This window comes from Triturus cristatus, chromosome 2_1, assembly GCF_964204655.1.
Source record: "Triturus cristatus chromosome 2_1, aTriCri1.1, whole genome shotgun sequence".
NCBI classification, from domain to species: domain Eukaryota; kingdom Metazoa; phylum Chordata; class Amphibia; order Caudata; family Salamandridae; genus Triturus; species Triturus cristatus.
Window position 1 is genome coordinate 662,543,508 of NC_140581.1, and position 16,454 is coordinate 662,559,961.

The 16,454-nt window shown below is 40.2% G+C and overlaps 1 protein-coding gene across 1 annotated transcript in view; it reads right to left on the reverse strand.

Annotated features, from left to right (window-relative positions):
- PJA2 (praja ring finger ubiquitin ligase 2) overlaps positions 1-16,454 on the reverse strand; it is a 202,257-nt gene that overhangs the window by 141,796 nt on the left and 44,007 nt on the right. The window contains exons 2-3 of the mRNA XM_085632581.1: positions 7,866-8,066; positions 39-1,122 (exon numbers count right to left, since the gene is read on the reverse strand). Coding sequence (XP_085488707.1) covers positions 39-1,122; positions 7,866-8,064 — 1,283 coding nt within the window. The 5' untranslated portion in view covers positions 8,065-8,066. The remainder of the gene's footprint in view (positions 1-38; positions 1,123-7,865; positions 8,067-16,454) is intronic.

Consider the following 16,454-nt stretch of genomic DNA (forward strand, 5'->3'; position numbering starts at 1 on the left):
CAGGAATCAAAGATGAAAAACATGAAGTGAACATTTACCTGTTGTCGTCCTTGATTGAACTAGAAACATTCCTGCTGTAAGATTCAAAATCCTCCCAAAATGTGGCTTCATCCATAGCACCACTTTTGTCCTTCTCTGCCCCCTTATCTTGCTTTTCCAGGACATCAGTTGGCTGCTCCTGAGCACCTATGTAGTCTCGAGGGTCAAAGAACATATCGCTCTGAATTGTTTCTTTGGCTGTCCTCACAGGAGCCTTGGGTCTGCCAAGTGGGGCCTCTACACGGTCTTCCCAACTCCTTACCATTTTTTTTTCTTCTTCCTCTTTCTGCTCTTCCTCAGAAGACCGCTGCTTTTTCTTATCTATCTGGCTCCCACTTGACTGTTTTCTAATTTTAGGCCTAACCACAAGCTCAGAGGAATCTGTTGATGAGGATTTGTCAGTGCTATTTAAGTCATTATAAATTGACAAGGTGTTCCTGACGGAGGAATCAGGTTTGTTGTTTTGATGCACTTCACATTTCAAAGTGATACTGTTCACACTATCGGGAGAGACATTAGCTTCAAAAGTTGAGGTTCTTCTCTGTAGTGTCCTTTTATTATTCTGAAGAGTCAAATCCATACCACGTGTGGACTGGCTTGAGGTCAATTCCCCCATGTCTTCCATTTGATCCCTATGATTTAAAGAAGGCAGTTGTGACTGGAGACCACTCAAAGTCTCCACATCTTTCTCCAGCTCGGACAACATGTGATCAAGAGTTTTCCGTAATTTTCCTTCCTCCTCAGTTAGATACAAACAATCCTCAGTGAATTCCTCATCCAATTCTTCTTCACTGCTCTCTGGCTCATAGGAGTCCATGTTTACAAAAGTAATCCCATTTGGTCTATTGGTCTCTAAAGTTTGTACATGAAAGTCTTGGGAAACCTTTACTCGCTCGTAACTGCTGCTCAATGTCCACTGGTCTGTTCCAGTCCGTCGGACTGCAGAATATATTGAATCACTTCTTCTTGGGCTCACCACACCTCCACAGACAGACGCTTCAGGTTTGACACTTTGTAAACAAGGTCTAGTTGTGAACGAGGCATATGGACTAGGAATCACAGGACAAGAACTTTCTGAGGACCCTGCAACAAGAAAGTAAGGATTAGTATTATTAAATGGAAAAGTATAAATAGTGTATCTTAAAGGACTGGAAATATGGTGAAGAATATTTCTGGAGCAAACAAAAAGTTTCAACATGATGTTACAGGCATTTGAAACTGCGTTGGTTTTCTTTTACAAATGCACTGCTCTCATTGATGGGTTTCTCCATTTACAATAGGAGGTAGGTGAATAATAAACAAATCTGCAAAAGCATAGCCGTACATGTCCAATATCTAAATGCACATTTCCTGGCAATTCAGAATATTGAACTAGTCTATGATGGCGAGTGAAAGGAACCTGAAAAATAATACTAAGAACGAACTTGGGTCAATACTAAACTAGTGAAGAAAGAGACAGACCAAAGAGCATTGGAGAAACTTGCAGGCGCTATAAAGCCTCGTCGCAAACATGAAACATCTTAAAATCCTATAAACCCTCCTTGAGATGTGAAAATGTATCAGGTTTGCACCAAGGTATTTTCACCCAGTTCATCGGTGTTACTATAGTTTATAGTTTGTTAATCATACCAACCAACATTACTGATCTTCTAATTACACTTAATCCGATTAAATATCTATAATGCCTAATCTATTTTAGTGCTGTGCAGTCATGCATATCGTCACAATTAAGGTAATGGAGTTTCGAATTTTGATATTTCTCCTTCCAGCGTGAAAACAACTTTTCACGCACACATTTCCAAAAATACAACTACCATATTTTATCATGATACCTCTTACCGGACACTAGATAACGCTTTCAGGATCATCTTCGAGGAGGGACAAATAATGTGTTATCATCAAGAAAGAATATTTTAGCCTGAGTCGGTGCAGTAAGAAGCTGCTTAAATAGAGGTTCTGAGCCAACATCAAGTCTTGGAGGGCATAGCAGAGATCAATGTGTGGAAGATAAGTTAGGATTACTCTACTAATCACAGTGGCACAGATCACGATTTTACCAAACATCTAACAGCAGCATATTCATACTAGAAAATGAAAGATCACTGATAGATTTCCAACAAAATAATTCTGCATATAGATATGTTTTTGACATTTTTTATATCAGCTAAATACATATGTGCTGGTGTTTTATCTTAACTAAAGCCTGGAGAAGTATTAAGAGACAAAACTATTTTTCAATAATTCTATTGATTCCCTGAAAAGGAAGACAATTACTTTTAAAACATTTCCAATAATGACACCTTTACTACACCTGAAAATCTGACAATCCAAAGTAATATACTTTCAAAGTACCGGATGACCCACTTGGGAGAAGCAGTATTACATTTTAGTCCAAATATATATATATTTTTTTTAAAACATACGTCAGAGGAACAAGAAGAGTAAAAGGATGCCCTAGGGATACACGTTAATTGACTGGCTGGTGCTGGTATTGTGGCTTCTTTCAAGAAGACCCTATTTGCTAATGTCAAAGATGGTGCGATCCATCACCTCCATGATAATCTTATGAATTCTCACATCTAATGGACAAAAAGGATTACATCTACAGAAAATATCAAGATTAATAAAAATGACTGCTTCTCATACTATTAGATCTATCTGCTATATTTGATATCCCCGACCAATCAATCCTTCTAAACAAGTGGTAAAGGTGTCCACATATGCCAAGCACTGGTTCAAATTCATAAGCTTTTGAGAACAGTCAGCACAGCAATGCCTTTCCCAAGCTGTCTTAGGTTTCCTGAAAGGATCTACACTTCCTTTTTGTTTAAAAAAAAAAAAAAACAACTATGTAAAATTATTTCCACAATGTCCTATAATAACCAGATCCACGTTTTCAATCTTACAGCAGCAAATCAAGATGATAGCAGAAAAACATTTTGCAACCTCACACAAGTAAACCAAATCTACAATGTAGTGAAAATCAGGATGAAAAACATTTAGCTTAGCCTAAAACAACCAACAACAGACATGTTAGTTGGTTTTAAACCATTGCAGCACTTTACTACATATCCCTGCATCCTTCACAATTGAGGAGACTATAGTGGACATGAAGCCAAGTCCAATAACCAAGATATTCTTACAATGAATAAAAGTTACTAGATGTCTAATGATTTAAAATTACCTGGTCTAATAACTCATCCCGGAAACCATTAATAAAAATGTGTTTTTTTTCTGCCCTGAAGTAGATCTAAAACCACTACCCAGCCCACAATGGGATAACAATTAGACAGCTGCACTTCCCTATACTTAATAGCTCCTAAAGACCTTTACCAGTCTTAAAGCGGGTGTACTGAATTGGTAACAGGGAGATACAAACACGTGAGCAGAGCAAAGACACTCAAAGAACTCCACTGGGAATCAGTAGCAGTTACAATCGATTTCAAGCTGCTTACCCACCTCTTTCAAGTGCTCTAACAAATCACACTTCTCCCCTCCTTTATAGGCTATGTTGCATAGAAATGAGACTCCTTTGGTTTCATGCATTTTGTAGATGTCAAAATAAAAGTTCCTAAATATGTATGGAAACAACTTTGTTAATTCATTTTACCAGCAGCAATATTTTTGTGAAGGTGTAAAGTTTCCTACGTGTCCTGCCTTTAAATTCAATATCACGCTTAGACGGTATTTGCATTTTGATAGCCATGTAAAGAAGAAGGGATAGCTCTCGAGCGAGATTGCTGAACTCCTCAAAGGCAGTGCATAGCGTTGAATTCTGCTCTACCCAAATTAGGCCATGTAGATTCTCTGCACTGTAGCGGTGGCTTCTTGAGGCTCATGATTCAGAGCTCCTATCTCACAGGAAGACCACCTGAATATCCCCCGAATGTAGGCAACAGTAATTTTGATCTCTTCCCACTATACTGGTCTGGTAATTGTTGTTGGATGCAAGTCTGAATGCATAGGTCTAGCTAGCAGGCCAATTGCACAACTAATTCAATTGGTGCAGTACATGCACCTAGATTTGTAAAAGTGGGAATGCCAGTATTTTAATATTTCTTACAACATTACTTATGGCGAGTCATAATTATTCAGAGATTTCAATGTGGTTTTGAACACTAAGGAGGCCATCAACAGTCAGCCCTCTCCAGCAAAATCTGTTTAATTTTAGTAAATAGATAAGCACCCAGGATTCAAAATTTCCTTTGAGGTACAAGCAATCTAAGAAACTGCCCTCAATTTTCTCATTGGTTGCATGCATACATTATGAAAAGCTATTTTATGGGAACTTCTTTGTTTCTAGCACTCTCCCACTGAAACCCATTAGGTACTGCTATCAACATTGCAGAGAGAGAAAATGTTCATCAAACTTGGAAAAGGAACATACCGTAGTATGCATTCAAGTCTTAGAGGGATGGTAAAACCAGCTCCCTCTTGTGCATAATCTGCAAAACCAGTGCAGTGTACAGATATCAAATAAATAATTAACCAATGCAGGGGATGCAGGGCTCGTGGCCTAGGTACAGCAATCAACATAGGTACTTTTTAACCCTTGCCTAGATGGGAGATCACTTTATTATACAGCAGAACTTTAAGCATTAATGCAAGATTTGTTTTGACTGTTCACTTTTTTAAAACTGAATAAAAAACAATTAGAAAAAACTATAAAGGTATTTTTATGTACACAAATGTCAACTGCAGGAATACATCAGGCATTTAAATGCACAAAGCTGTTTTTGACTGTTCATGTGCAAGCACATGTCACATTTAAAATGGGCACAACTCTCACTTTTGCATAATTAGCATGTCAGCGTCACACTTAGGTTTGTAAACTGGCAACAGCTTAGCATATGATTTAAATACAGTCTCTTACTTTCGGCCCTAACCAGTGTACACTGGATCCTTTGTCTGCTGCTTTCACATTGATACATCAGCAGTTGTTACCCGACTTAGGGGTATGCAACTGTTTAGAAAAATAAATATTGGCAGATTAATTTAGGTATATATACACATTAAAAAGCTCAATTAAAATGCTAAAATGCTGTACAAATGTGTATGAATTTGAAACTGGAAGTTAAAAATTAAGTTGGTAACCTTGACTGGATTTATTGACTTGATTTGTGCATGCAGCACAATTAAATGTAAAGAAATGTCCAGTATTTGTAAAGCGAGAACAATTACCCGAAGGTGTCAAGGTGCTGGGGGCTATCGGGAGGATTAAGCGAGCTATTGCCCAGAGTCACATGGTTCTGGGCGGATCTGCCGCCGGGGATCGAACCGTGAGCCCCCGGTTCCGGAGTCAGTCACCCTGGCCGCTGCGCCAGTATCCATTATGGATGATGGTGGCCTCAATTAAAGCACTGACATTTGCAACTAAATGAGAGCATGTATTAGGAGCAAGCAGGACAAAGTAAGAGAGGAGCTGGCCTAACGGCTAGGGCTGTCGGCCTCGAATCTAGGGAACTGGGTTCGAGTCTCATCAATGACGCTGAACATCCTGTGATTCTGGGCAAATCACTTAATCTCCCCGTGCCTAACAAAAATGAATGTGTGTCCTCGTGTAACGTAACTGGTGCTATGTAAAACACTCTGATGCCCGATTCGGGTCAAGTTCGCGCTATATATAACTCTGCAAAAAAAAAAATGCTTCAGTCCAGAGTATCACTTTTCCATTAAAATGACATTTGTTGTCTGTGAATTAAATATAATATTTCATAATGTGTTCAAATCATAGAAATTGCTTAGGTTGGTGCCCCCACTTTCTGTAGTGATTAAGTGGGGGCCACAGGAATGACATAAGATTAAGAATCGCTGTCAGAAATTATTCTAAAGGAACCAAAGTTTGTGTGTGGACGAATGACTCAGGCTCTTGGCAACTGTCTTTCTAAAGAAAGATTTCATATGCAAATGGGATTATCACGAATGCTTCTGCTGGTGAATCACATTATCCAGTTAACACACAATTCAATAGTTTATGGCCAAACTTTAAGCAAGTACAGCCTCTCAAACCAGCCATTTTCACTCAGTGTTTACTGAATCCTAGAAAATGTCAAACTAAAGATTATAGACTTTAATCTTTAACGTTTGTCAGGGAACAGCTACAAAAGTCAGTCAGACTATTCTTAATATTTAACAAAGCACTTTTAATATAAAGTTGAGATTAAATATTTTGTAAAGGTAACTTTAAGAAAATTACCTTTTACCTGTCTGAACCTCAAGTAGTTTAATTAGCATTAATCTACGGACAGTTGGTATTCCAGTGCTTGACTGTAATGAGGCATGAGACGTGTTTCAGGGCAGGGACAATAGCCTGGGTGTGGGGTGGTATGTTTTACCTCTTGCAGGAAAGACAGTCAGTTAGAGTGAACCCAGGAACCATTAACTTCACAGATTGGAGCATAATCAACAGGGTAATAAATGTTGTGAAAACAGGAAAGAAAAACTGTTAGGCTGGCCTTGGATTTCTGCATAGCACTGTGAAACACTTTCGTTAGGAGATGCGGAAGCGACCAACCCCTCCCACAGCCACTACGTTGATAAAGCATCCGGGGTTTAGCCACACCCTTGCATACCAAGGTGATAGCTTCCAGATCCGTTTTTGCTGCAACTACTCTAAACAGTTAAGCAGAGAGGACAGGACTAACTGCCATAAGCGTTAAGTGTTAATGGTTTGAGAGTAAAGTGTAAACCTTGAAGAACTTTACCAACAGCTTATTCCACAACGTTGACAAATATTGGCTTTTGAAATTTGGAAGCATTCAACATTAGATTAGGCAAAAAAGGAATTTGGCTATATAATAAGACTTGGTTTTGAGGTCAATTGTAAAATAACAGATGGTAGAATTGGATAGGTTTAATAGAGTGATGTCTGTCTATTGACTTGGGTCTCTACTCCAACATGTGAAATCTAGATCAGAAGCCCATGGGTCAGTTTAAATCAGCGTTTCAAATTGGCGATATATGCATCTGCATTTAAAAGGTTAGTGGTGCCAGAACAAGTGAAGTAGCACATAGCAATACAAGCCTTTACATTAGTAAGCTACACTCTCATCCAGGTCAGAAGACACTGCGCCACAAGATGTCCAAAATGGGTTAATCAAGGATATTCAAATGCCTGTATTAACTAGACTCAGCTGAACACACCCCTCAAAGCAATTGCTTAGTAATTTTTACAACCACACCTCTTCAAAAGTTTTCATTTCTTTATTGCGAGAAAAATGCAATAAAGTAAAACGCTTCATCAACTGCATATCTTTTGTGAAACAGCAAGTCAGCTGTACTCCTCTATGGTGCGCTAACTGCTCTTCTCAATGCACCCACACACCATAAAAGATGAAAAAAGAACATACTACGGCAAAGCGATATATTTAAGTCATGGGAGAAGCTTCCAAACTGTAACAAACCAGGCTGGTCACAACATGACCTTGGGAAAGGCAGCAAAATGTTAGACATAGGTGCTTAATAAATCCACAACATATCAGGACTACCATAATTGTGGTATAATATGATGGAACACAATATTCAAATTTCAAGTTAAAGGAAGAGCCCGTGCCAATCAAGGGCACGCAGATAAGTAAAGCTTGTAATCAATATCTGCCTGCGGGCAACTTAAGTATCTTTATACGAAGTTTCAGTAGCTGGCATTTTTTTTCCCAAGGCCACTGCCTCGCTGCTGTTGCATTCCCCATGCCTCAACGACTATTATCACCAACCAAGTGTCAACTGTAAGTCTCCCAATCTGGCTTTTCTTTCTTCACTTTTTAACCTAGTTGATTGAAATTAAATTCGATAGAGCGCTGCAAGATACGGAATTACAAGGCACACACATAGGGGGGTTTCCTTTCGAACATCATCAAGTTCAAGTCCTTCACATTCTCTGCTCTGCGGGCTCGATGTCCTCTCTGGATTGGCCAAAGAAGGTCGAAAGCTGACATAGGCATGTCTTCTTCCATACCTGCGCCCAGTAATTGTCTGGTAGCCTCCTGCTGGTTTGGGCCAGGCCGGCTTGCCTGCTTCCTGACCCATGGCTGAGGAGAAAGAGAGAAAAAAAAAAAAAAAAAGTATTTCAAAACAAACAAGCATTCACAAAAGTAATGGAACTGGCATTGGCAAGCCAATGATTTTTTTAAATGCATTTTTATTTTTTCACAAACATATGCAATAAACCTCAAACTAAAACCAGAATTTGAAAATGCTGCTGTCCAAATGTGGCATCCATGTTTGAAAAACCAAAATAAGTAAAACATAAAAAAATATATATATATATATTTTTTTTTAAAATAGGAAATGTATTTTTTATTTTTACTTTATTCATTCAATTAATTTTTATTTATTGAGTTTTGAACAGTGCGAACTTGACCGGAGGGCATCAGAGCACTTCACAGAGTGAGCACAATAAGTGACTACTTGAGATACATTTGGAGCAAATACAGATACATAGTGACAGGATGTGATGAGGTATACAAGGAATTGCATAAGCAGCACCTAAGTAGGATACATTTGGAGTAAATAATGATACATGGTGACAGTGAAGAGGTATACAAGGACATTTGGGAAGGTTGCAGATACAATTTTGCGGTAGTTACTGTACACGTACATACATAGTGCTTTATGGAGCACAGTGACAATTGTACGAGATTAAAGGAGGGGTACATAGAAAAGTACATAGTATCAGTAAAACAGTAAAAATAAGATGGATAGTAGTAAAAATGGTCTATGTAGTTCTGAGGTAAGGCCTCGTGAAGACGGGGGGGGGGGGGGGACTTGAAGGCACAGTTTTCCCCAGGGTGGTGCTGCACAGATTTAGTTCGAGGGTGCAGGGAGGCTGCCCCCAGGCTTGTCAGATGCTTTAAGGGGATGAGTTTTGTTATTTGTTGAAGAGTAGAAGCTTCAATTCTTTTTGAGGTGAGGGAAGAATTGATTTTCACGCAGTTCCAGATTCTAGGAGCATTCCCAGAGAAAAAGCGGGTGCGATATTTCTCTCTTAAATTTTGGAGAAATCAAGAGTAGACTGTTTGAGCTTTGTAGAGGTCTCTTTTGACATGCTTTTGAACACGTTATTGTGAGGTAGATTGGTTTTGCAGTGTAGCATGCATTGTGAGTTATGCAGGGAGTTAAGTATGACCCTTGCCTCGACTGGAAGCCAGTTCAGTTGCTTGAGGGTGGGGGTGATTTGCTCAAAGAGCCTTTACTTCGATATAAGTCTAGCTGCAGCGTCGAGAGTAGCTTTCAAATGGGGCTAGGCAGGATTTGGGGACACCCGCCACCATTGCTTTGCCATAGTCCAGCTTGTGTAGGACTAAGGTTTGCACCACAGTCTTTAGGTCTTCAATCGGGATTAAGGGTTTAACTTTAGGGTTTGTCAGCGTGTAAAGTGTGCTTTTTGCTGAGGCATTAATATGGTCTTTCATGCTTTGGTAGCAGTCAAGTGGAATCCCCAGGAATTTAACGGAGTTGGAGATGGACAGTTTAAATTTTAATGCCGTGAGGTTGCCGAGCCAGCTGTCTACGGGGAAAGGATTTTTCTTTAGCATGAATGAGAAAGAGTTCAGCTTTGTTGGGGTTGTGTTTCAGGTGGTTGCTGGTCTGCTAGGCTTGAACTGTGAAGAGTGTGTTATTTAGGTGCTGGATGTCTTGTCTGACTGACCAGATTTTCACGTAGAGTTCAGTGTCATCTGCATATAGATGGGAGGCTATTCTAGCTTGCTTCAGGATCATTGCAAGGAATTTCTATAGAGGTTGAATAGTGTAGGAGTCAGGACTGTCCCTTGAGGGATTCCTGGTGCTGTTTTTAAATTGGAGCTGTTGAACTTGATTAGCTGCAAGCGCTAGCTTAGAAAGGAGGTGAACCACTGAAGGACAGTCCAGTTGATGCCTGCACGCTGTGAGAGGGTGTTTAAGAGGATGTCATGGTTGACAGTGTCCAGGGCAGCCGAGAGGTCTAGGAGGCAGGCCAAAGATCTGTGTAGGTCATCGATGATGTTTAGTATAGCAGTCTCTGGACTGCAGCCTTTCCTGAACCCAGATTGGATGGTGTCAAGAAGGTTGTACTTTTTGATGTGGCCGTTTAGTTGAGAAAGCACACATTTCTCAATGGTTTTAATAGCAAAGACAATTATAGATTGGCCTTTCAGCCATGACAAAGCGGATTATATTTTAGGTGAATGGTCATGTGCACAAGCAAAATGCTACAACTCACATTCAAGAGACACAATGGCTGAAGAGAGAAGAGTGGCTGACACTTTAACACACCAATGGAAAGTAGGCTGACCGTAAGACCCAAAAAGTCTATATTTATGAAAACATTTTTATTATGATTTGTTTTTTAAACATAAAGCCGACGAAATACCTAAAGCGGTCTCTATGCGAGACCAAAAAATAGCAGCTCTGAATGCCATTAAATCTCTCTATCACACTCATATTGTGTAAAATCTATGATGTGAAGGTAACAGCAAAAGGCAATCTTGTCTTACTAATTTAACTAGCTGAATCCAAATCCAAAGTCCATGCGATGAGAAACGCAAAAAACTTGCAGACATCTCTATTTAACAGACACAATGTTCAATCATACCAAACTCAAAAGGTTAGCCCACACTTACTGTAAAACAGTACAAAGACATACACATTAACAAAAAAACTTAACTTTGCCCCAGCTGTACTGGAATCATGGAAAGATGTTCCCTATATTTTCTAGCAAGTGTATGCAGCAATTGCAGTATAAGATACTAGTCCATCAACCTGACCCTCTCATGAAAGGTTGAATTCAAATTGACTCTTCATCCCGCCTCCTCTTCATGGGATGGCGAGAATTGATGACACAAAACTGCCTTAAAGCAGCCAGTCAAGTTGCCATTCAGTGAATAATCGCAATCCTCTTACCTTGAACTAAAGAGAATCTTTCACACCATTTGAACACAACAGTATAACCAATATGGAGGGGGAAGTATTAAGAATTCACCATACCATTGCGTAGGAGGCTAACACAGATTTGACAGACCTTGTCATCTTTTCAAAAGCACATTCTGCAGAAGTGAAGAACTGAGCAGATCAGCAGAATAGCAAAAAATAACTGACAAATGAGAGCTTAAGTTTATTCTCAAGTGTTTAGTGTCTGAGATGTTATGGTGTAAGAAATCGGGTTATTTGTTGAGGGGGACTCAGGTAACAGGCAACTCAGGCAACAACCATAATCCTGGTCAGACTGAACCATAAAACACACTAAATTAACCTGTGCTTAACGGTCTGGTAGCTTGGCACAAGTACAGTCTGCCATAACTTAGAGGCAATGGGTAAAGCATTTATGCAGCACACAAACAGTAATAACGTGAAAAACACAACACAAGAAAAAACCTAAACCAATTAAAAATAAAGGAAACAGAAAATGTTAATAAATAACAGCAGAACAACAACAATCTAATTAGAGAACAAAGTGCCACTAACCGTCATCTCTGTTCGTGCTAGACTAGGGGGAAGTCATAAAACAAGTTCAGGCCAACCATGATGGAGCATGGACTGGTACCAGTACCGGGTTAGTCCTGCTGAAACGTTACCTTCCAAGTCCAGCATGAAGAGTTCTGTTCGCATTATAGGAGGTTGCAATGAGTAAGGAGAGAATTGTGGATGGTTGTCGCTGTAGCGCAAAGAGCCGGTTGGGCATCATGGCCAGTCTTTACTTGAGCTTCACACTGGCAGTCACCATGGGATGTCGGTGCTGTAGCGGAAAGTGTAGGTCCCACATTGTCGGTCACTGCAGACTGTATTTCTCAAATCAAGTAGCATGTTTCACTGGACTCTGTGCTGGCGGTCATTGCGGACAGCAGCCTTGGCGCTTAAGGGACTGTTCGCAGTCCCAAGGAGTCCATACTTCAGAATTTCAGCTTTTCTTTCAGGAGGAGTACAGTTTCATGTCAGCCAAGGGACCAGGCCGTGGGGAGGCAACTCTTGGGGATCATAGATTCACTCAAGCAGAGGTCAACAGGGTTCAGGCAGGTCCAGTTGTAGCAGATCAGCTGAACAGTTGCAGGGAGGCCTCGGAGGCTTGTTGTGGCCTGTAGCTCACACAGGTCAGACAACTGACCCTTGGAGTCATTCTGGTTAGCATGGGATGAAGGCACTCAGGTCCAGTTTTCCTTCTCAAACAGCAAAGTAGCCCTTCAAGCAGCAGGGCAGTCCTTGTCTAACTTCCACAGGTCTGGGAGTGCTCTGATGACTGGCTCTGGAGGTCCAATATTTATACTTTGTGTCAACCTTTGTGTGTGTGGACTCTATGTCATTACCTCACATCTGGTCCTGGATCGTTCTTCCCTTCCCTCGTCAAGGCTCAAAACTGTCTGGGGTGACAATAGGCAGGAAGACCTCATGTCAGATTCCTTTGTGTGCAAGAGACAAAGCCCTTTGTAGTGTACAGCTTCTCCTCTAGCCAACCTGCTGGGCGGCCCATCCTGTTCACACCAAAGCCCCTTTGTTTCACTCTCCAGAAGCAGAGCAATTCATAGTGATGCCACTCAGGACACTGGCAAAAGGCACAAATGGTAGGTAAAAATAAAAACAACAAAAAAACATTCTAAAAATGACAATTTCAGAATTGCGACTTAAAATCCAACTTTCTTTTTCAAATGACAATTTGAGTGTAAACAGCATATCTCTATCTGCTGCCAATCCAAAGTTAGCACTTATTAAATGTAATAAGGTAACCCAGTGTTAGTCAACAGGAGAGATGGGCCTTACAACAGAGAAAAACAACTTTAAGGGTTTTTCACTTGCCGGACATGTAAAACTTGAAACCACATGTCCTGTATTTTAAATACTATGCATCCTGCCCTATGAGCCTTCAGGGCATAACTTACGGGTGACTTGTATGTATAAAAAAAGTGTGTTTCAGGCCTGGCAAAACATTTATTTTGCCAGTCGAAATGGCAGTTTAAAACTGCACTACAGGATGCAGTGGCAGGCTAGAGAAATGTCTAAAAAGGCTACTCTAATGGATGGCATAATGAGTCAGGCTGCCCACTAACAGCATTTAATTTACAGGCTCCGGATACCATTAACTAGGGACTTAAATGTAAATTAAAGTTACCCATCAGGTATATGCAAATTCTATCACGTTTTAGGGAGAGAGTACTAACACTTTACAAATGTTTAGCTTGGATAGAGTCCTAAAGGCAACAAAAAATGGGTTCAGCAACAGAAGGAGAAACGTTGAGGGTGGCCTTGCCAAAAGAGACAAGTTCAACACATGGCAACCATGGAAAACTCGAGATGCTATACACTACCTCAATTTGAAAAGGAAAGTGATCACTTAAGAAAGGCCAGCTTCAGGTTTGTTTAGGTCAAGCACTGTATACCGTCCAACATCCAAAACAAACTCCTTACATATGATGCAGTAAAGACTATCTAAATCCTGGAGAACAACAGTCTTCATTACCCCATTTGGCAGTAGTACACCAATGAACAAGAGATCTACCCTAAACTGATACTCTTAGTCGGTTGGCAATTTCATTGCGCAATATAATGGTTTTCTAATCAAGAATGACATGAAAAATAATCATTATGGAGCAAGTTTCTGTCCTCTCTACACTAGGTATCCCAGACAACGCAAACACACTCAAATGTACTAATAATTAAGGACTGGCTTTCAACCAGATATGCATTTGGTTCTATCCAAGCTTTCCAATAGCTTCAGATAATCTGCTACTCTGAAAATTATCTTTTAGCCATTACACCAACAAAGATAACCAGTATGGCTGACAATAATAAAAATATGAGTCTTCAAAAAATAGGTGATCCTCTGTAATGATGATGTTGAATACAACTGACATCACACGTTTTCTGGATTGGGATTTCCAAACCTGCTTGACAGTTTTTTAATACTATGTTAGCTCAGACTGACAAACTCCTCAATTGTTACTAAAATCCAGTGTCCGACTTCGGTAGAGTCTTTTTTATAATGTTGTAGGAAACCTCTTTTCTGAAAGTATAGGGGCATACCAGATACACAAATGGTTTAAAAATTGTTAGTAGTGTACAATTCGTAATTATCAAAATATCTATATATTTTCAAATGATACTGTACAATTGAAAAGAAACTTGTCTTTCCACTTCTTTGTAGAAAAGTAGCACCTACTAAAAGGTTACAATACCCGCCATTACAAAGAAAGAGAAGATCTCAAAAAACAAGTTTATGATTTCGAAATGCTGCATTGGTTTACTTCAATAACATGTATTACATAGAATAGTACATGGTAGATAGTTTTAATGTATTTTACCTTTCACTGGCGTAAGAAGGATATAGCCCCTTATGACTTAACAAGCTTTTGTGGCTCTAAAGCATTTATCATTGCAAAATTAAGACTGATCTCCCCTCCGAGTTCTTTAAATTCTTTATAAATGTTTACAGAAATCCAAGACTTAAGAGTGCTCAATACTTATCGCACTAGCTCAAACTTAGAAATCAGAATCTTCGTCCAAGCCAGACAGAAGTCCAATGATTATGTTAATCTCATTTTAGGCAAATCCCTCTCACATGAGATCAACATGACATATGCAGGAGGTGCGACGTGGCAGCATTTATGGAGGCCACTTTTTAGATTGGCTCTGTGCGACGGGCCTTTCATTCTCATTAGAATGGGTCCCAGGGTCCTCGCATATGCTGGGCGAAGAATCACCCACTCCTTTGGGAGATGAGGAACATAACTATGCCACTGACGAAGAGGCTTCACCAGCTGCAGAACCAGAATTCTGTTGACCGTCTCTGGGTTTGGGCCCAGAGGCAACTACACCATTGCACTGTCTTCACTGCCACACATCCCGACTGCGGAGTCTTGGACCCCAGACTTGAAAGAACGTCCTTCTCTGCCTTGACCAGAGGGCCACATACAGTCCACACAAAGAAACCTCTGTCAGGAATCCACAAGATCCCGTCACCTCTACCATCAGGAGAAGAACCTAGCTGAGAACATCATTGCAGCACCAGTCTGTAAGCTGCATGCGCGGACAGCAATCTGGTGACTGCAGGGGCATTCCAAGGGAAGGAGCGGCCTGGTATACCGACAGCATCGCCACTCCCAGCTCTACAAGGACTACACAACAGTGTACCTCAATCCTCTACATAAAGTGGATGGGGCACTAAAAGAAAATCCCATTTGAACCAGTGCTTAATTCTCTTAAACACAGGACAATCTTGCTCACTTCCATTTCTAACATTGCAGTGTACCCCACTGTCCTCGGAAAAATCCCTAACCTAATTTATAAACAAGCATTTGCAATGCAATAGTTCTCGCATTTGCAAAAGTTTCAGCCATTGTCATTGTTCATGACAATGCCTTTTTTATCTATTTTATAAAACAAACATAAATAAATGGCATCATTTACAATGCCAATAGCTAATGTTGCATTATTATTAGGAATGCCAACTGCTCACACTTTTATAATGCGAGACCTATTCCATTGCAAATGCTTGTGTTTTTGTGGAGCGGGGGATTAAGTGAGTTGCCCAGAAACATAGGAAGTTGACCAGGAGCTCAGATTGACCTCCCCCAAGCCACGGAGTCAGAAAGGTATGCTTTTGTGTAGATGTGCTTCTCATGTAAAGCGCTTTAATGCTTGCTGACCATGTTGACAAAGGAACTCCAGCAGCAGTACTGCCTTCTGTATGAAATGCTGGAAAACGTGGCATGTTTTGTGTAGAAGATGTGCTTCTCATGTACTGCTTGCTGACAGTGTTGCCGAAGGAAGACTAGAAGCAGTAGTACGTACTGCCTTCTATATGAAACACTGGGAAAACACAGCATGAGTTAAGTAGCTTAGAGCCAGGGTGACTATCTATCAATTATTTTACACGGACAGACCGTTGTAAGTTATTTCTAATAAAACAGCATTTGCTTTGATAGCGTGGTTGTGACAAAGACATTTAAATCTACATTTTCGTCCACCATATAAAGTGCATGCGTGCTTACAAAGTAAATGTTTTTTCATAGATGCATTATTGATAAAAAAAAGCATACCGTTTTCTCGCTGCTGCTGCTGCTTTTAAAAAATATTAGTGTACACTTCATGCTAGCCACGCCTATTTGCTTTGTCATTTCTAACTTTGTGGGTTTTTTTTACTGACCACCTCAAAGAACATATCTTCTGCAATGTAGAAATGCAGACGACACAACATTGTTTGTGCTCGCTGTTGTTTTACGTTTGGCACTAGTATCTGATGCGCAGAGTAAGCTTGTTTTAACATGTTGTTGTCCAGTGCATTTTCTGCACTGTGGTCACGGGCTGCTAAATCTGTTCATTTTTGGGGGGTATTCACTTGGATTAAGGCACTTGTCTTTGTGTCTGTGCGTCAAAAAGCTTTGGAATGTGCCCATAACTGTTTCCTGGGGCAAGTATGTATTCCTGAATTTAACTGCAAGACCCAGTGAGTA